Below are 20467 nucleotides of genomic sequence, written 5' to 3'. Positions count from 1 at the left end.
AATGGGTAGATGGCCTTTACTCTCTGGAGAACCAAAGCAGTGTCTGCCACAAATTCGGAGTCCAGAAGAGTACATGAGAAGAACTCGAAGAAGTATCCTACATCTTCTGTTCAAATTTCGGTGTGTCTTGCTCCCTGCAATCTAGCTCAGTTTTTCATCCTTTAACTAGCAACTCTTCAGTTATAGTGAACCAAAGAAAGGACTTCCTGCTTTTGCTGCACTGCTTCGTACTCTGCCATCCAAGCAAAAGGAGCATCCACTTCCTGCCAACACTGAATTTTCCATCTCCATAAACCACCTAATCCAGCTCTCTTCCCTCTCGTCCCACACCTGGGGATGTTCTGTGAACAATGTCTACTACACAGCTTTGCCCATGGACAGAGATGCAGTATCAATGTCATTGTGTGATGCTGCTGAGTACCCAGCATGAGACATTTCTCAGAGAAAGAACAAGATAAGGAAGATTAGCTTAAGCCAGCCATGCGAAGTTGGCTTTCCAGCTGATAGCAGATGGGAGTAAATTCCTGGCCTGTGTGGTGGGAAGGAAGCGGAATGGGGAGCCAAGGGGCCCACCTCAGGATGCCCTGGGTACACATACTCCTTTCTCTTGTGCCCCTGTAATTTCTGGTCAAACAGGTTTTGCAGGTTTTTGAAGGGGGGGAAACCCCTGTGGGTTGAAGAAAGTACTTGGTCACTGCAGGTAACCATGCCTCTGTTGTACTACTTTGACGTCACTGAAAACACTATAGTTTGTCTTCATCCTTAATCACATCTGGAATCATGTTCCTTTTTATATATGGGCCAAGGCTGAGTTGATTCCTACTGTGACACCTCCAGTCTCATATCTGTATCTTGGTGTTTTTCTCGTGTGTGTGTGTGTGTGCGCGCGCGTGTGCGCATTGGTCAGTGAGAGCCTGTTTGTGGAGCAAGTGAGAGAGTGTCAGACTGATCCTGCTTGTGGGCAAGTGCCAGGAATTCTCTGACGCTGCAGTGGAAATAAACTGAAAGGGGTTCTGGTTTCAGCAAAAGCTGCAAAACAGACGGGCTAGAAATCCTCACTTTGTTGCCAAACTCAGTCAACAACCAAGTAGTTCTCCTTGCAAAATGTTTTGTTTGATTTTGTATTTTGAATTTGAAGCAGTTCTCCTGCTTCCCCATAGCAGGTTGCAAACAGAGCCCAAGAGAGGGTTCTGTAGGCATGGTGCTAGCTCAGGCTTTCCTACTCTTCTGGTAGCCGGGACCCGACCAGAACAGCTTGCAAGAGACAGAGTGAAGGAGGGCACCAATTTTCCATTGCCAGCATTGCTGTCTAAGGTGGGAAAGAAGGCATGTAACTCTGTAGTGCCTCTTCTCTGGGGCTGATTCAACTGCACATACTGCGGAGAAGGCCTGCACCCTGAAGTGGCCGATGGGGGAAGTATGGCCAAAGACTCTGCAGAGAGATGGCAGCTGTGAAACAATGATTTGAACATATGGACCTGCATTGTGCTGAGTCAAGACTGATGGTTCCATCTAGCCCAGTGCTATGGACACACGTTGGCAGCAGATCTCCAGAGTTTCAGCCAAGGGTCTTTCCCAGCCCTACCTGGGACATTCTGTATGCAAAGCTTGTACTCTGCCATTGAGCTAGAGCCCCATCCCCATTTCTCCAGGTACAAGAGGAGAAGTGTGGCTCCAACAGCTAAGAGCTGCTTCTGCAGTGGGGAAGTATATCATCTAGTGCTTCTAGGTGACATTCATTCTAGCTTCCTCACTTGGAGAGATAATTTTGTTTTTGTGGATATCAAAGCAGGTGAATGAGAGGTGGTGAGTAGTGGGGAAGTAACCTGGAAGAGAGTCCTGCAGTCTCTTCTAGAACAGGATCAGAGTTCCATTGCAAGCTTCAAAACTTGAGAAAAGCGATAGCAAATCCCTACTGCTTTCTAGCTGGACTGTTTCTGAGTTGCCCAAGAGAGGGCTGTAGTGAGTGTATAAGACAGATAGGCACCTGCTGTATTCTACCAAAGACAACCACAGGGCTCTGTGGTCACTAGGAGTCGACACTGACTTGGTGGCATAACTTTACCTTATTATGCTTCATCCATGCCCAAGAAATCTATGAGTGGAGCCACAATGGAGACTGAAAATATTGTCATCACAAGTGGCCATTTAAGGGCACATTTGTAGCACAGAATGAGACAATCTCACCTGCCCCCAAGTGTCCTGCTGCAGCTTTTTGTGGATATACTGTTTGTCTAACAGATCTGCTGACTGGGAGGGCTGCAGCTTGAAATGCCTCTCTTCGCAGGCTGCAGTTCTCCTCCCTTGTGAAAGGCTGCAGCAGAGCTGCTGACTAGGAAGGGCTTCGGTTCCCATGGTAAGCTGCTTAAGCAGGAGCAGTTGGATCTCTTCCCAGGTCTACTCCAGAGGTGGGCAGTGAGCTGTGTGATGTCTCCACAACCATATTTGGAAGTGAATCACTAAAAAAAAGGACTCTACTCAGATGTAGTGAGAGATCCATACTAGTAGACAGTGGAATACGCCAGTGGGAGGGCCCAATGCCCTCTTCCCCCCACTTGCGGACTTCCCAGATGCACCTGGTTGGCCACTATGTGAAGCAGGATGCTGGACTAGATGGGCCTTGGGCCTGATGCAGCAGAGATGATATCCTGGTGTGGGGCTGGAAAAGCTTATAGTAAAAAAGACTTGGCCGCCTTCTGTGCAGAAAGCACCTTTTTATTTTTCTCTCTGCTGCCTCCCAGTTGTATCCAGCAACCAGGGGAAGCTGGTCATTTTACAGTAGCCAATGGGTTTAGGCAGGGTGTGCAGCGGGGAAGTAACTTGCCTAGGGAGCAAGAGGTTCTCACTATGGGAAATGCCTTTATCAGGCAGCAGCAATACAGGAAGGTGCAGAAAGGCATCATCTCACACTGTGCGGGAGGAGGCAATGGTAAACCCCTCCTGTATTCTACCAAGGAAAACCACAGGGCTCTGTGGGCGCCAGGAGTCGACACTGACTCGACGGCCCAACTTTACTTTGTATATGCTCTGCACTATTTAAAGGGTGGAGGAGGCCGCACCAGGAAAGCCCTGTGTCGAGAAAGATGTACATAGATATGGCCTTGTTTTTGGTAAGCAAGAGGAGAATGCACTATGCAAAATAAGTTAAGAGCAATATAGGGCACCAAAGACCTGCTCCCTGATTATCCTCAGCCACTAAGATTGGTTAGGCGTTGTCCAAAAGTTATCAAGCCTAACCGTGAAGTCTTAAGAGCTAAAATCTTGTTTAAAAGAACGAACATAAACAAAAACTTGGAATCTGTGTCTCAGGATGCTGAATTCTATCCTTGGCTGACAGAATGGGGATGAGGGAGAGTGAGAGAGAGGCCGCATACGTAAGACTATATCTTTTTTAATACTGAATAAATCTGGCATAACTGCCGTCAGCACTCACATATATTCGAATCCTCTGGATTAGAGCCTTCACTCATATTGCCAGATACGTGAGATCACATGAATGATTGAACATGATTGCATACAATCAGTAATAACCTTCTGGCTCTGTACTAGCAATAACAAATGTGTGTCTGTGGTGGTACAAGGTCCTGGCCTCTTCTGGGGTATTCCAGGCACTTTCCCTGAAGTTTCAGCCTTAATTTAAAAAGAAAAGAAAAGAAAATGCCCTGCCCTTTTACTGATGGAGATACAAGGAAAAGCAAGCAGTCAAGTGTTCTGCTACTAAACCCTGCAAACCTCTTTGGGCAGACAACAGTGGGATGAGCATTGCAGACAAGGAAGCCTCTGAACATCCACTTTAACCCCCTTCAAAGCAGCCATGTGTCTCCAGCCATAGACTATTTCTGTTGTCTTAGATCAAGAGAAGTTCCTGATCCGTCCCACCCTACCCGCCTCGAAGAACTGTGTCCTGAAACTGGGCTAGCCCCTTCCGCTGCTCATGCTGATGCCAAGGTAAATAGGATGTTTATGGACTCCCATAAACATAAAAGCAAATGTGTCTGTGGAGCAGGGTCCAGCAGGAACAGAGGAGAAGGGTTACAAGTTGTCAATTATCCTCTCCCCTCCTGAACCAAACTTGGACCTTTGCAGAGGAATTGTTGCTCCTGTGTGCCACCGGCAGGTGTCGCTGTTGGGTCTCTAAAACACAGTCTTACTGGCCACTTCAACAAGTAACTGGGGCTGGTGTTCCAGTGTTAGCAGTGCATCCAGCGTTCAGCTGTGTTCAGTGGGTAGCCCCTCTCGACTCGCAGCTGGTCATTAAGCCGCCAGTAGCTCTCTCCTTTGAAAAAATAGAGCTTGCCGTTCTCCCAGGTGAATGCAGCGTCCAGGTGGGAAGGAGCTCCTGTGAAGAGGCTGGAAATTTTCTTGGGTATAGTGGTGAAGTGGCTGAGGCCCAGTTCATCCCATTGCCAGTAGCCAGTGCCCTAAGGGAGGAGACAGATGACGAGGAGTGAATGCACTTTCCCGATATTCCTTGGGCTGTTGCTCCACGCCACAGCCCGTTGCCACTGACTTTTTCCACAGAGATTGTCCTTTCCCCCCTCTAGAGATTATCATCTGCCTCCTCCTGTTTTTAAAAAATAGAGTAATATGCAACCTAAGCGTCTGGTATTAAACTGAGAGTTGCCACTGTGAATGGTTGTTCTGGATCTGCGTCTCTGTGGCGAAACCCCTTTAGGCAGGGCATTGGATGGTATCCTGGTGCTGTACTGTAAAGACATTTCTAGTATTTCCAGGGCCAGCCCGCCCATTAAAGAGCTAAGGGCCCGCTTAGAACGCAAAGCTTGCAGGGGTGGCGACAGCCTGGGTCACATGGGACCCAGGGTGGCCGCCTGCAGCCCCCCACTCTCTTGCCCCTTCTGGCCCCAGCAGGCCACACACACGCACTCTCCCCCACAACCACCTCCCCAGGAGGCCCCTGCACATGCTAGTTTGCCCCACGCCGCCCCCAGGGACAGCCCTGGCATGGGCAATTACAGTGATGAATAGAATACCAGAAGTGCCAATAAGGACCACAGTGGGATTTCACTTCCTTGGTATTCTTGCCTCTAGTATAAAGATAGCGCCCTCTCCCAGAGAGAAAAGGAAGCCATTGTTCATTTACATACGTTAATTCATTTAAGCATAAGTATATTTAAAGACTGCCAGAACTTGCATGGAGGCATCAAACAAACAAATAAATGCTGGCTGGAAGGCAAAAACAAAACAAAAAACACCAAACCAGGGTAGTTTAAATCCAGCCAGTGGCCATTCAAATCTATTTCTTTGAGGGCCCGAAAGCAGCAGTATTACTTCCCTTGCCACCAGCAGCACAGTGAGATTCAATTTCCCCAGGGAATCTCCCCTCCTGGTACTGCTGTCTCCCCACCCCTACGTCAGAATGCAATCCACCTCCACACTCTTCTCCTGTGTCTCTCGTCACCTCAAGGCTATCAGCAATCTGTCAAGTCCCGCATTTAGAAAACATCTGTTGAGCTCATTATATCCCCCCTCCCAAATTTTCCCACAGTGCCCCAAGCCTACAGAATAATTCCTCCTCCTTTTCCTCCAGAGAAGCAGGACATAGGACAAGGCTGCACAACTTCGGCCCTCCTACAGATACTGAACTACAACTCCCATCATCCTAGACTATTGGCCACTGTGGCTAGGGATGATGGGAATTGCCATCCAGAAAATGGAGAGGAAAGCTAGTCTTGTGGTAGCAAGCATGACTTGTCCCCTTAGCTAAGCAGGGTCTGCCCTGGTTGCATTTGAATGGGAGACTTGAAGTGTGAGCACTGTAAGAGATTCCCCTGAGGGGAAGGAGCCGCTCTGGGAAGAGCAGAAGGTTCCAAGTTCCCTCCCTGGCAGCATCTCCAAGATAGGGCTGAGAGAGATTCCTGCCTGCAACCTTGGAGAAGCCGCTGCCAGTCTGTGAAGACAATGCTGAACTAGATAGACCAATGGTCTGACTCAGTATATGGCAGCTTCCTATGTTCCTAAACAGCTGATGTTTCACAGTTCTGCAGCCCTGACACAGAAGCTATATATAAATCATGTGGAGCAGGTGTTTTTATGGTAACAAGGGTGTGGCATGGTCCAGTCTCCCTGCACCCTAATAATCTAGCACCCCCTCACTCTAGTTATCTAAACAGCTCATGCTACTTTTGCCATAGGGTCATAGGAAGCTGCCATATACTGAGTCAGACCATTGGTCTATCTAGTTCAATATTGTCTTCACAGACTGGCAGCGGCTTCTCCAAGGTTGCAGGCAGGAATCTCTCTCAGCCCTATCTTGGAGATACCTGGGAGGGAACGTGGAACCTCAATGCTCTTCCCAGAGTGGCTCCATCCCCTGAGGGGACTATCTTACAGTGTTCACACTTCTAGTCTCCCATTCAAATGCAACCAGGGCAGACCCTGCTTAGCTAAGGGGATATGTCATGCTTGCTACCACAAGACCAGCTCTCCTCCCTAAAGGTTAAACATTATTCTTGCCTTACTGACGTCCAATAATTGCTGGCCACTTGGGTTACGGCAATGTTATATGATTTGGGTTTTTCCCTTTCCTTTTTACCTTAAAGATGAAGATCTTCTTGTTTCTTGGCCAATAGAAGGCAGCATCTATCTTGGGAGGGATACGGGTGAGGGGTTTGGGGTAGCCAGACTCCAGCTTGAATCCCTGATAACGCCAAAGCTTACTACCTGTAGCCACAGTGAAGGAAATCTGGATCAAAGTGGAGGCAAAGGAATGGAAGGTTCCAGCCCATTCCTAGCTGGTAACACAAATGCAATTTTTATCAGGGGCAAGTTCACTTGTAATTTGCCCTCACTTGTAATTTGCCCTTGGGGGGGGGCAGGGGGCGGGGGGGATGGAAAGAAAGGATGCAGATGATCAAGTGGGGGGAAGACCCTGCAGAAGTGGGTGGCCTTTAGTAGGAAGAAGGGCCCCCCCAACAAAGAGGGGGAACAATTTGGGGAGAGGCACTTCATTCCCCAGCTCCTCCCCTCTTGTGCTCACGGACCTTTGAAGAAGTAGGTGCGCCCAGTACGGGGAGAATGCACAGCAGCATCGAGCCACCCCGGCAGCCCCTTCCATAGCGCCGAGATCTTCATAGGTGGGTTGGTTCCAAAGTCTGTCACCGTCCATACATAATCACCACGGAAAGCATAAGTCTTGTCGTGTGGTCCTAGAGGAGATGTGAGAGAGACAGCTTAAAGGACATGTGGTGGGAGTCGAGTGCATTAGCTCTGGAAGGTATGGACATGGGACGCTGCCCCCTCACCTCACCCCCACTTCTGATGGAAGAGCCCTCCGTGCAACCCTTAACTCAGCCACCTTAACTCACTAGATAGCTAGTACCCTCCTCAAGTTCTCAAGTCTCACGTCTGCCAGAGGGAATGTGAAAGATCTGCCTCAGAAGGTTCTTGAGAAAAGCAAATGAGGAACCATATTATACGGCACTGAGTGTGCTAAAATATCAATAGAAGGCTACCCGTCTAACAATGCATGAGACAGCCACCGTTTGCACTGTGACATGCTGAGTGCCATCTAGCACCACAGCCATCTGGCACCTTAGGACAGTGACACCAGCAACCAGACTGTACTCACAACTTTTTGTATTCTCCCCAACTCACCTACATCTGACAGCTGCATCCTGTTTCTGCCCCCCATTTGCTTTCTCATTCTCCCGATCTATCAAATAATTTCATTTTACATGACAAAGTGCCAGTGTGGCCAAAGAGGGGTCCAAAAGAGACACTTCTTCATGTAACTTGGGGTGGATGACATCTGCTCTGTAGTCTGTTTGGCCAAGTTCTGGGGATATGTTTGACATTGGAATGGGAAAGGAGACTTACCCAGCATGATAGCATCCAGCCCATCTTTGCATGGATTGGGAACTTTACTAGGTCTCCATGAGACAGCAGAGGCAGAAGTCAGGGCCGGGGAGGTCACCGTTGCTGTTGTTGGTATCGTCTTCTTGCCTGCAAGGAAGGACAAACATTAGTTATTGGTACAGCCTGCAAGAAAAGGCAAGCAAGATCATTGGGATGAGGAAGAAGGAAAAATGCTTGGCCAATTTTGTGGGCCAACTATTGATCTACTACTATGGCACTGATGTGCTGGCATTCTGCCTCCGAACCCGACCAAAACCTCAATGGAAGGCATCAGGAAGAAGCTCAGACCTGGCCTGGCAACAGCTCTAGTGAAGCTGCAGCCCACCTCATGATCTGAAAACCACTGGCCCAGACCCATGCTCCTCGTAATGAGAAACAGGCCTCCTTGTTGCCGGGGAATTCACAAGCTGAGGCAAAGCATGAAGGCAGACAAGGGGGGAAAGGAAATGCACAGAGAGAGAGAGTGTGCAAGCAAATGCCGGGAAAAGAATTAAACTGGAGAAAAGGCTAGAACTCCTTTTTGAAAAGTCTTAGGATTACAACATCATCTGTTATGAGGGTTTTACATCTTTCCTACATAACCCTCAAACCTGCTACCAAGAGGTATACAAAAGATTAAGACACAATAAGGGAATACACACGACCAGAAGGCAGGCTGGGTGGGTGGGTGGGGGGAAGGCTTCACTAAACTTACATCCTCCCCCGCCGCCCCGCAGACGATCGCTCCTTCAACGTTGGTGGGAAGCACAGACCACACTCCCAAGGGATCCACGCTGCTTCATTCCATGCAGATCTCTGGAGGCCAGGATGATGTGTCCTGACCTCCACGTATCCTACAATGCACCGCACGATGAGCACGGTGCATTGGGGAATACCCTCGTGCAACGGGTGCTCTAGGCAACTGTCTCTGTGTGTGCAGCCCAAGCAGTCACACGACACCAGGGTTAAGGGTGCACTTGCGCCCTTAACCTTGGTAAAAGGCTGGGCCAGGCAGATGGGCAGTGCTGAGATCAACACAGATCCCGGTGCTTCATGCACGTAGCCTAACCCAGGCAGGGCTGCCCTAGCCCGGAGTAGGCTGTGCGTGTGAATACCCTTAATGGATGCAAGTCAAAGAAAAACAAAGTCTCCTCCAGCTCATCTCCCCAGAACATGGTTTTCAATGCGATTAATCATAAAAAGCGTTATTTCCATGCTTTTGTCTTTATTAACACGTGACAAACTGGGAGGCTCATAATGACTCAAGCTAAGGCTAGGCAACTGAAAGCCCAGGAGCTCAAGTCCCCCACCTCCCATTCAGATTCCCCCTCTCCTTATTGTGCCTCTCGGCTGCTTTACCCAGGCCAGTCAAGGAAGGCAGGAGCAAAGGGGAGGGAGCCACGGAGGAAGCAAATGAGATGCATCACGTATTTGTCTTCCAGATGTCATGTGATTTTCCCTTTTCTTAATTTAGCATGTCAGAGAAAAGGCTGAACCCCAATCCTTCTCCCTGATCTCATGTTTTCTATGTTCAGGGAGGTTATGTATGTAATCTCTATAAAATGAATGTAATACATCTACATGGCACTTTATTATTTATTAATAACAAGGAAAATAGATGATCACCGGTGTCAAAACAGATGATCACCTGTGTTATTCCCTTGACGCTACTGGTAATCATATACAGGGAACATAGGAACACAGGAAGCTGCCATATACTGAGTCAGGCCATTGGTCTATCTAGCTCAGTATCGTCTTCACAGACTGGCAGCGGCGGAATTCTCTTTGCTAGTAGGAGGGAAGATACGTGCAGAAGAACCCCAATGGCCCCCACTGCATTAAGAAGCAGGAAAACTGCCGATCCTCTCTCCATCCCTCTTTCAACCGTCCATACCGTAGAGGGCCTGGATGCCTGCAATGTCATCAGGGTGCAGCCGGAAGCGCGGCCGAAAGCCACTGTAGGTGGGTGCCATGAGTGCAGCTGGCTGCCGGGAATGACCCAGTCCCAGGGCATGGCCAATCTCGTGGGTAGCAATGATACGCAGGTTGACACCTCGTGAAGTCCCCTCCGTCCACTGCTCATCCGAATCAAAGTGAACTGTGCCTAACTCAGGGATATCCGCATGAGCCAGCACATGTCCTGAGGGAGAGGAAGGGATGGGTTAGAGACATGCAGGGGCGTCTCACCCCTGTGAAACCCTCTTCTAAATAAAAGTCTGGTTCTATGTAATGCAGCACCACATCCGTTCCATGACACTGAATCCTTTTCTATGCCTCGCTCCCTACCGTAGGACACCGACCACGTTTCAGTGACCTGCATATCATTCCCGCCCCCATTTCCCCAAACACTGAGCTCCCTATCTCATACAACGCAGCACAAGATGAAGATGGTGGTGGCAGGATATGTACTGTAAAGGTCGTCCACACAACCTTTCGCGGGGCAAGGGAGGGTGGTCGGTCGAGGGGGAGGGAGGGAGCAGGAGAGCACCTACCTTCCCCCCAGATGGTCGAGTGGTGCTTCCAGCCACGCGGCTCACATGGCTGGTGCTGCCACAAGCATTCTGGAGGCCAGGTTTGTCTTTGAATTAGACATCAAGTTTCCTTGATGGCTGTGGAGTCATAAGTATTCATTTGGGAAGGGAGAAACTATGGCATAAGAGGCTGTGTGTGTAGCTCATGCCTGCAATAATTGCCCATTTCTCTTTTGTGTCCAGCAGGAGACCCCCTTGATATAATATATAACTTATATTGTGCCCTATTTATATGAAAAAAGGTTAGGTGTTCCCCCTTTCTATATAGAGAAATACATGCCTTTTCATAAGCTATGTAACAGCGGGGGCGGGGAGGTGGAATATGGCAAGGGGCTGTGTTGCAGGGCGCCAGAGGCACCGCTGCTGGGCCTTCCTCCCTTTCCATCCTGTGGGGTGCCTCGTCCTGCTCCTCAGACTCCCAGCCTCTGGCACCCTCCAACACAGCCCCTTGGCCATATTCCCCCGCCCCGCCCCGCCCCGCCCCCAGCTGCTCTTCACTGCCTTTGCTGCTCCCCCTCCAAGCCCCAGGTAGCTATGCTGGGGGTCCATACCAGGCCCATCGAAGCGCTGGGAGCAGCCCCAAGGAGAAGAACCGTGGAAGGAGAGGCGGATGTCGGCCCGGCCAGTCCGCACCTCCTGGAAGGTGAGCCGCGTCACATCACTCCAGTACTTAAACGCTTTCTGGATAGCTGTGCGTGTGGCCGCAGCCCCTAAGTCCTCACTGTGGCTGTAGATCCGGTAGGTCAGGTGCCTCTTGCGCCAGCGACCTGCAGGGGGCGACAGAGAGTGAGACAGGCCAGGAAAAACTGGACAGCTTCTTCCAATCCACACAGAATGACTGCAGCAGGAACTGAGATCAAGAGAAACAGGACACAGTTCATCCTGGGTGACAGGGAGGTGAGGCGTGTCTTGGACTCTGCTTTAAATCTTATTCAAGCCATCACAACTGTGGCCATTGGTTTCTGACTCTGATCTTTGACACAGGGCTGGTTCATACCTCCTAGGAATATACAGGAACATAAGGAACTGCCTTAGATCGAGTCAGATCAGTGGTCCATCTGGTTCAGTATTGCCCACACTGACTGGCAGCAGCACTCCAAGGTTCCAGGGAGGAGTCTCTCCCAGCCCTAGCTGGAGATGCTGCCAGGGAGGGAACCTAGGACCTTCTGCATGCAAAGTAGTTGCTCTGCCTCTGACCCATCCTTCTGCCTGCAACAGCTCCTTTTTCTATATCTCCTCCCAGGGTAGCAGCCCCCTGCTTATGGCACATGATCGTCTGCTTCAGAAGATTCCAGATGTTTACCAGGGAACTCTGGGCTTCCTCTGCAGCTAGTCACAGTTTTTCTAGAAGCAGGTCTGTAACGATGGGCAGCTTGCCCACTACTACGGATCTTCCCTTGAAATGTGCAATTGCAGGAGATTGCTGTTGGGTGTGTTCTCGTTTGCAATCTCCATTTACATGGGGCCAGCAGATGTGGCCGGTCTAACATGTGAAGGCAGTCTGAGGCAGTCTGACGTGCACGTGCCTTTGCAACATGCTGGGATTTCTCAGCAGATGAGCCAATGTGGAAATAATCTGGGTAGGCTATCTGAAAATCACTGGATCTGTAATTTGGCATGCCAGTGCACACACTTCCAGTGTGGGTGGAGGAATAGGATATGGCATTCCAGGCTTTGCTGCTAGTGCAGATGAGCTCAACCTCTGGAAACCACAAGCAGAGAGGTGCAGGGCACCCTCTCCAATATAAGGAACTCAGCCAAGACTGCTCAAAACCTAGCCTTAAATGCTGGTTGGCAGGTGCACCATGACAACCATGACAGATACATAACTCAGCAAGGGACCAACTTTGGGCATGAGCTAAGCAACCCCAGTGCAGGCCAGTGAGTGGCGTTTCAGGCTTGGAGCGGAGAGAGCTGGGATCCCATTCACGGAACGGAATCACACAGTTGGAGGGGGCCAACTATCTACACCAGGGATACTCAATGCTGGGTCCCCAGATGTTATTGCACTTCAACTCCCATAACCCCCAGCCCCAGTGGCCTTTGGTTGGGGATTATGGGAGTTGAAGTCCAATAACATCTGGGGACCCAACGTTGAGAATCCCTGATCTACACCATCTAATCAAACCCTCTGCTCAGTGCAGGAAATCCAGAGCTAGAGCTACCCCAGCAGACGGCAGCCCAGCCTCCCCTTGAAGACCCACAGTGAGAGAGAGCCCCCACCCCGGGCCAGGTGATTGGCTCAATTGTCAAACTGCTCTTACTGTTGAGAAGTTTCTAGTAGTGTTCAACCAAAATCTTCTCTCCTGCAGTTGAACCCCATTAGATCTAGTGCTGCCTCTGGGGCATCAGAGAGCAAGTGTTTGCCCGCTTCAGTGTGACTCCTTTGAAGAGTACCTTTGAAGAGTATTCTCTTCCTGTCCCCCCTCACCCTTCTCTTCGCCAGGCTAAAGGTCCCCAGTTCCTTCTACCTTTCCTCATAATGCTTGTTTTCCAGACTGCAGACAGTCTTCATTGCCCTCCTCTGAACCCGTTCTAGAGTGTCTATATCCTTTTTAAAGCATGGTACCCAGAAAAAGACACAGTACTCCAGATGGTCAGCCAGAAACATCTTGGGCAAGTCACTACTCTCAACCTCAGTTTCCATCTCTTAAATGGAAATAATATTTTCTTTAAAATAAAATAATTAGCTGCCTTCTGGCCTAAAAGGAATTCAAACAGACTAGAAACTAAAAATATATAAATGGAAACATCAGCAGTGTACACGTCAAATCCAGCAGGCAGTTAAAACACACACACATCCATGAATCAGTAACCTAATCTAAAAAATAAAAACAAAAAAGCATAGTCAAACAAACATAATTTTAGCTGCTGCCAAAAGCATATCAGAGAAGGGAGTGATCATGCACCCGGTGATGTCCCAAAGTTGTGACGCCACTACCAAAAAGGCCTCATCCCAGGTGTCCACAAATCCACTCCCTAGTTTGCCTGGGGTCTTATCTCCTGTGCAAGACTCGGCGTCCACTGCTTCTCCTCTCCAGATCACAGGAGGTAAGAAGGGTCAGGGACATAGCAAAGTTGGAGTGGGCCCTGAGAGAAAAAGTGAAGATGACCAGGCCCCTGGCCATCTTGGTTGCCCTCTTCTGCACCTTTTCCAGTTCTACAATGTTCTTCTACAAGGACCAGAACTGTATGCAGTACTCCAGATGAGGATACACCATAGATTTGGCATTACAATATTCACATTTTTATTTTCAATCCCCTTCCTAATGATCCCTAGCATTAAATTTTGACTTTTTCACAGCTGCTGCATAGGGGTATGCACGAAACATATTCTGCATTCTGTTCTGAGCTCGGAATAGAACGCAAAGCGCCAGGACGGTCCATCGGAACAACCCTGGCCCAACCCAGAACATTCTGCTGTTCCGGCCGACCAGTGATGGGCCTGAGAGCATGAGCGGTACCTTTAAAAGTTATTCTTACTACTGATACCTGCAAGAAGCGGCAAGGGGCTGTGCTGCGCCAACATCCAGAAGTGGTGGTTGGGCAGCAACCATTTGCGTGCCGTAGGAGGGGCCTCTGACGTGTGAGAGGCTGGCACGTCACCGTTCATCACCTGCTTCTTGCAAGTATATGCAGTAAGAACAACTTTAAAGGTACCTCCCGTGCCCCCTGCACACTGCACTGCCCTGAGGCCCCTCAACCCAGCGGAATGTTCTGGGTTGGAATGGGGTTGTTCCATTCCAAGCCATTAACAGGCCCCTTATTTAAAAGGCATTGTGTTCCGGGCTCAGAACAACCTGTTCCGAGTCGGAACATTCCGCCCGGGAATATTCTGCACATCCCTAATGCCGTGCACCGATCCACACTTTCAGTGAGCTGTCCACCACGACCCCAAGATCTCTCTCCTGGTCAGTCACTGACAGCTCAGACCCCATCAGTGTATATGTGAAGTTGTGGGTTTTTTGCATCAATATGCATCACTTTACACTTGCTTACATTGAACCACATCTGCCATTTTCTCACCCACTCACCCAGTTTGGCGAGACCCTTTTGGAGCTCCTCACAATCTGTTTTGGATTTCACTATCCTAAATTGTTTAGTGTCATCGGCAAATTTGGCCACTTCGCTGCTTACCCCAACTTCTAGATCATTTATGAACAAGTTAAGGAGCACTTGTCCCAGCACCAATCCTTGGGGGACCTCACTTCTTATTTCCCTCCATTGTGAAAACTGTCAATTTATTCCTACCTTCTGTTTCCTGTCCTTCAACCAGTTACCAGTCCACACATGAATCTCTCCCTTTATCCCATGACTGCTAAGTTTACTCAAGAACCTTTGATGGGGAACTTTGTCCAAAGCTTTTTGTAAGTCAAAGAATACTGTGTAAACCAGATTACCTTTATTTACATGCCTGTTGACACTTTCAAAGAACTCCAAAAGGTTAGTGAGGCAAGACCTGCCCTTGCAGAGGCCATGCTGGTTCTCCTTCATCAAGGCCTGTTCTTCTATGTGTTTAATAATACTGAGCTAGGCGGACCAATAGTCTGACTCAGTACAAGGCAGCTTCCTATGTTCCCCCACATTACACTGACTTTGACTCAAACACTGTTAACATGGGTTATATTTTGAACTGCAGAGTTCCCAGTTAGGATTTGCATACCTGAACATCACTAACCCTCTTGTCTGCAGCCCCAGACAATGCCTTGGTGCCAGCTATCCCCAATGTCATCTCTGCTTCTACCAGGAGATTATTTGCCCATCTCTCTGCTTTGTCTTAGCAGTTTGAGGAATGCTTACCCAAGAGCAAATATTTGAGGGTTCTTTCATTGAAAGGGTCTTCCACACCACAGCGAGGCTGTCGCATCTGGGAGAGAGTGGCCTCATCCACCTGCCCAGTGACAGGCAGTCCAGATGCAAGCTGGAAGGACCTGTAGGAGGCAAAGTAGGAAGTGGACATCAGTGAGGCTTAATCAAGATGAGAGGTTTCTAGATTCCACCCAATATATTATTATTATTTATTTATTTGATTTCTATACCGCCCTTCCAAAAATGGCTCAGGGCGGTTTACACAGAGAAATAATAAATACATAAGCTGGATCCCTGTCCCCAAAGGGCTCACAATCTAAAAAGAAACATCAGATAGACACCAGCTTTTAACAGTCACTGGAGGTACTGCGCTGGGGGTGAACAGGGCCAGTTACCATGTTAAAAGGTGCCTCCTTGCCAAGTTAGCAGGGGTTCTCCAATATTCTGGAGAATCAAACATCATATCCATTTCCCATAGATGGAGAAATACTAAGTAGGCTGTCATCTTCATACAGCACATAAATAACCTTAGAACTCATTTCCAGAGCATGGAATAATGGTCACAAACACAAATGGGCTTGTTAATTGCATTAGAGTAGGTCACTCAGTGGCTACACTAACCATGAGGAGTCAGAAGAACAACCTCCATCCTCAGAAACAGTAGGTCCCTTATAAGCAACTAATTTTTAATGGGAACCATATTTTCAATTGCACCAGGATGGAAGGTGCAGCACAGTGTTGGTTCTGCTCAGACACATGGCCTACACATGGTGTAGCGAGGGCATAGGCAGCCCGTGTTCTGACGGGCCCTGTTGTGAGCACAGCCCCAATTCGCACCCTGCAGCAGTGGAAACAAGGCTTGGTCACTTAGCCAAACACTGGTTCAGTTCTGTTTGTGGCTGCCATGTAGGATCTGGACTCGGAAGCAGAAAGGAGACACAACAAACGTCTATAGTTCAATGGGCTATCGTTAATTTATTTATTTATTTATTTATTTTAAAATTACATTTTATATCCCACTTCTCCTCCAAGGAGCCCTGAGCGGTGTACTACATACTTGAGTTTCTCTTTCACAACAACCCTGTGAAGTAGGTTAGGCTGAGAGAGAAGTGACTGGCCCAGAGTCACCCAGCTAGTATTATGGCTGAATGGGGATTTGAACTCTGGTCTCCCCAGTCCTAGTCTAGCACTCTAACCACTACATCATGCTGGCTCTCTTTTTAAGGCAATTGGTTATGTAGGGACAAATGCCAACCAAACGAAGCAATCATTTTTCTTCTAGTTGTAGTGTAGTTAGACCATTCCTTAGCTATCTGATGTGTTGAATGCGTGTGTTTTCAGTAATCACTCTGACTAATACAGAAATAGAAAGAAAGAAGGGAAGAGGGAGATAAGGAAGGACATGGGGGAAGGGAGTGGGAGTAGATTTCAGAGTGCCGGTTAGTGGGAAGGGCTGGGTCAGAGGCAGTATTTGTTCTTGAAGAATCATATTACCAGGTCTCGAAGTGGCCACTGGATGTGTGTGGCGCTAGTGTGTGTAGCTGGCGATCGGAGCTTTTAGATTGGAGCTTTTAGGCACGTCTTCAGGCAGGGAGGGTAGTTGACATGGACAGAAATCACCCCGATCTCTCACCCCGCGGTAGAGATCACCAGTGACTTCTTGTCCATATTGGGAGAGGCCTGTGACTCAGTTCCGCAGCTTTGGACAATCAGGCTCACAGGTAGGCAACTCTGCTTGTTAGGCTCAGATGGCTTTCCCAAGACAAAGGTTCACTGGCCTGCTGCTCACTCACTCTCCAGACATGTTCGGAGGGGCTTCACTCTTTATACCTCTGGTAGCTCTTGAGTCTAGGTCTCATATCTCTATCCTCCCTGTGTCTCTAGGAAGTGTCCACAATTACCCATCACAGGATCTCTCTCATGCCAATTAAGGCTCCAGGATCCAGGGTGAAGGGTCGTGTCTGACACTGTTTACTGCTATCAAGTGGAACTGTTTCTTTCTCAGTGTACTCAAAATATTCCTGCCTCTTTAAGGGTGACAGTTTTGCAGTCAGCTGTATAAGCAGACTTGAGGCACCTTTTGGTCCCAGGAAATGGTTAGTCAGATAACATACAGGTGAAACTCGGAAAATTAGAATATCATGCAAAAGTCCATTAATTTCAGCAATGCAAATTAAAAGGTGAAACTGATATATGAGACAGACGTATTACATGCAAAGCGAGATAAGTCAAGCCTTAATTTGTTATAATTGTGATGATCATGGCGTACAGCTCATGAAAACCCCAAATCCACAATCCCAGAAAATTAGAATATTACATAGAACCAAGAAGATAAGGATTGTAGAATAGAACAATATTGGACCTTTGAAAAGTATAAGCATGCATATGTATTCAGTACTTGGTCTGGGCCCATTTTGCAGCAATTACTGCCTCAATGCGGCATGGCATGGATGCTATCAGCCTGTGGCACTAATGAGGTGTTATGGAAGACCAGGATGCTTCATTAGCGGCCTTCAGCTCTTCTGCATTGTTTGGTCTCATGTCTCTCATCCTTCTCTTGGCAATGCCCCATAGATTCTCTATGGGGTCAGGTCAGGCGAGTTTGCTGGCCAATCAAGCACAGTACACTGTATACTTTTCAGAGGTCCGATATTGTTCTATTCTACAATCCTTGTCTTGGTTCCATGTAATATTCTAATTTTCTGGGATTGTGGATTTGGGGTTTTCATGAGCTGTACGCCATGATCATCACAATTATAACAAATTAAGGCTTGACTTATCTCGCTTTGCATGTAATACGTCTGTCTCATATATCAGTTTCACCTTTTAATTTGCATTGCTGAAATTAATGGACTTTTGCACGATATTCTAATTTTCCGAGTTTCACCTGTACAAGGAAATCAGCCTTAATTTCTACGCAGTGGCGGAGCAGCAGCCCCGCTCACCCCAACCCCCACGTCTGACGTCAGACATGGGGGCGTGGTCTGGCTCCCGAATGGGGCTGCATGGCTAGGCCGGCACTGCATTTGCAGCGTGGACAGAAGCAGCTCTTCTCTATCTTAAAGGGCCGCCCAATTCCCAAACAGGGCTGTGCAGCTAAACCAGCACCCCCTGCATCTGACAATCAGACACGGGGGTTATGTCGGAGCAGCGGCCCGGGCTCTTTGAACCCGTTCGCCCAATGGTGGCTCTGCCCCTGTGTCCATGTGCTTGCAGAACACCCCTAAAGTATGTAGGTGTCATTATCTATGTGTGTTATTCCTAAAGCCTTCCATCATCATTTTTGACATATACAGAAGCAGCTATCATGATTACATTTGGCAAAGAAGAGATGCATGGACATAACAAGGCCATACACACTCTTCCTTTCCCACTTCCATCAGGGTGGGAAAGGAGGCTCTTCCCCGGGAGGGAGGCAAAGAAGGGAGGATGGTGGGCTCGGCCTGCCACCCCGCCTGTTCCTGGTTGGCTAGCTCGCCCCCTGGTGGTGAGAGGGCTTCAAAAGGGCTGGCCTGGAAAGAAGCAGCTGGGCTCCCTTCCTTCCCCCGCCCCATGGGATTCCAGGGGAGCGGGCTGACTGACTACAACTCCCAGCATCCCCAGCCAAAGGATGTCACAGCTGGGGATGCTGGGAATTGGAGTCAGTCAGCCCCCTCTCTGGGATCCCCTCTTGGAGGGAACACTGCTGCAGACATAGGCAGAAGGCCGTGTGGGGTGGGTGGGGGGTGGGAGGACCACCTGAATTGCTCTTCAAACAGTTCACAAAGGTGGAAGCAATGCTGCTGCGCAGGCTGAGCTGAGGAGGAGGAGAGAGGAGGCCGCCTTTCAGCACCAGAGTGCAACTGCAGGGGTCCTTCCTCCCGAGTAGACCTGCATCTTAAGGATGACCGCCTGCAGGATACGGAGCCTGCACTCTGCTCCAGCCAGCGCAGGCCCCCAACTGAGGATCCCTGAATGGTGGTGGACACAACTCCCATCACCCCCAGCCACAATAGGCCCTTGAGATGGTGGTAGTGGTGATGGGAGTTGTGGTCCAACAACATCCAGGGGTCCCGGGCAGGATCCCTAGCCCATCTCCCCTGCACACTGCAACTCCCATGGCTGGGCCCTTGCGCCCGAGCCTTCCTTCTGGGTAGTCACGCACACTGCAGCTCTGGAATACCCTTTCCGGGGAGCCAAGACAGACTCCCTCTATCAAGGGTTCTGTGTGGGCTAGTGGAAGGGCGAATCTGCTTCCCAGCAGATGCGGAGCTGTTTAATTCACTGCATTAAATGGGCTGTTCGCTTTCCTCAGCTCCTCTCCACCTTCCTGCTGAGGATCTTTCTCTGTGTGCGTTCCCACAGATTGCTCCGGGTTTTTTCTCCCACCAATCACATCCCAGAGGAGGAGGCCAGAGACGCCTCCCTTCATTATTCCTTTTTTTCAGTTTGGCAGCCAGCTGGAGTTCCGCAAGATGGAATAGCCAAAACAGCAGAACGCTTAACCCAAACCTGCTGAATCTCATCCAGACCTTTCCTGATTTTGATAATGAACTTGCCTGTGTGACTGCCTTCATCACCTCATGTTTCCACCCACCCCAGACCATTTAAGAGGCAGCGAAGTTTAAAGTAGGCATCATTGCTTTCTCTCTGTGATGGAGGAAAATGCAGCCTCATCAAATCAGCTCAGACACAAAGGGGCTCAGGTTACATCGAACCTGTAGTCTCCACTGTTAAGCTTCCAACAACATCTGCATATCTGTCGCCCTCTCTGTTACACAGAGGAGAGCTGGTCTTGTGGCAGCAAGCATGACTTGTCCCCTTAGCTAAGCAGGGTCTGTCCTGGTTGCATCTAAATGGAAGACTTGAAGTGTGAGCACTGTGAGATATTCCCCTCAGGGGATGAAGCTGCTCTGGGAAGAGCAGAAGGTTTCAAGTTCCCTCCCTGGCTTCTCCAAGATAGGGCTGAGAGAGATTCCTGCCTGCAACCTTGGAGAAGCCGCTGCCAGTCTGTGAAGACAATACTGAGCTAGATAGACCAATGGTCTGACTCAGTATATGGCAGCTTCCTATGTTCTTAAGGTCTAAAGCCTTGAGCAAGAATCAAAATATTTCAATCAGTTTCTCATACTATTCACTCACAGTTCAGGCACTGATTGGTCCCTCAATATGGCAGGGTCAGACACTGGCCTGAGCTTTGCCTTCTGGGCATGCAACACCGGGCCAAGCTCAGCACTGGTGGCCACAACAGCCCCTGCCCCCACCTGCCAGCGGCATCACACTCCCTACCCTGG

General features: G+C 49.1%; 1 protein-coding gene across 1 annotated transcript in view; it reads right to left on the bottom strand.

Moving 5' to 3' along the window:
- Window positions 1-3375: 3375 nt before the first annotated feature.
- MMP19 (matrix metallopeptidase 19) overlaps window positions 3376-20467 on the bottom strand; it is a 28618-nt gene continuing 11526 nt past the window's right edge. Inside the window, exons 3-9 of the mRNA XM_053300230.1 lie at window positions 15186-15316; window positions 10937-11152; window positions 9749-9994; window positions 7837-7962; window positions 7002-7166; window positions 6554-6681; window positions 3376-4421 (exon numbers count right to left, since the gene is read on the bottom strand). Coding sequence (XP_053156205.1) covers window positions 4191-4421; window positions 6554-6681; window positions 7002-7166; window positions 7837-7962; window positions 9749-9994; window positions 10937-11152; window positions 15186-15316 — 1243 coding nt within the window. The 3' untranslated portion in view covers window positions 3376-4190. The remainder of the gene's footprint in view (window positions 4422-6553; window positions 6682-7001; window positions 7167-7836; window positions 7963-9748; window positions 9995-10936; window positions 11153-15185; window positions 15317-20467) is intronic.

This window comes from Hemicordylus capensis, chromosome 2, assembly GCF_027244095.1.
Source record: "Hemicordylus capensis ecotype Gifberg chromosome 2, rHemCap1.1.pri, whole genome shotgun sequence".
Taxonomy (NCBI): domain Eukaryota; kingdom Metazoa; phylum Chordata; class Lepidosauria; order Squamata; family Cordylidae; genus Hemicordylus; species Hemicordylus capensis.
This window is presented reverse-complemented; position numbering and strand designations above follow the sequence as displayed.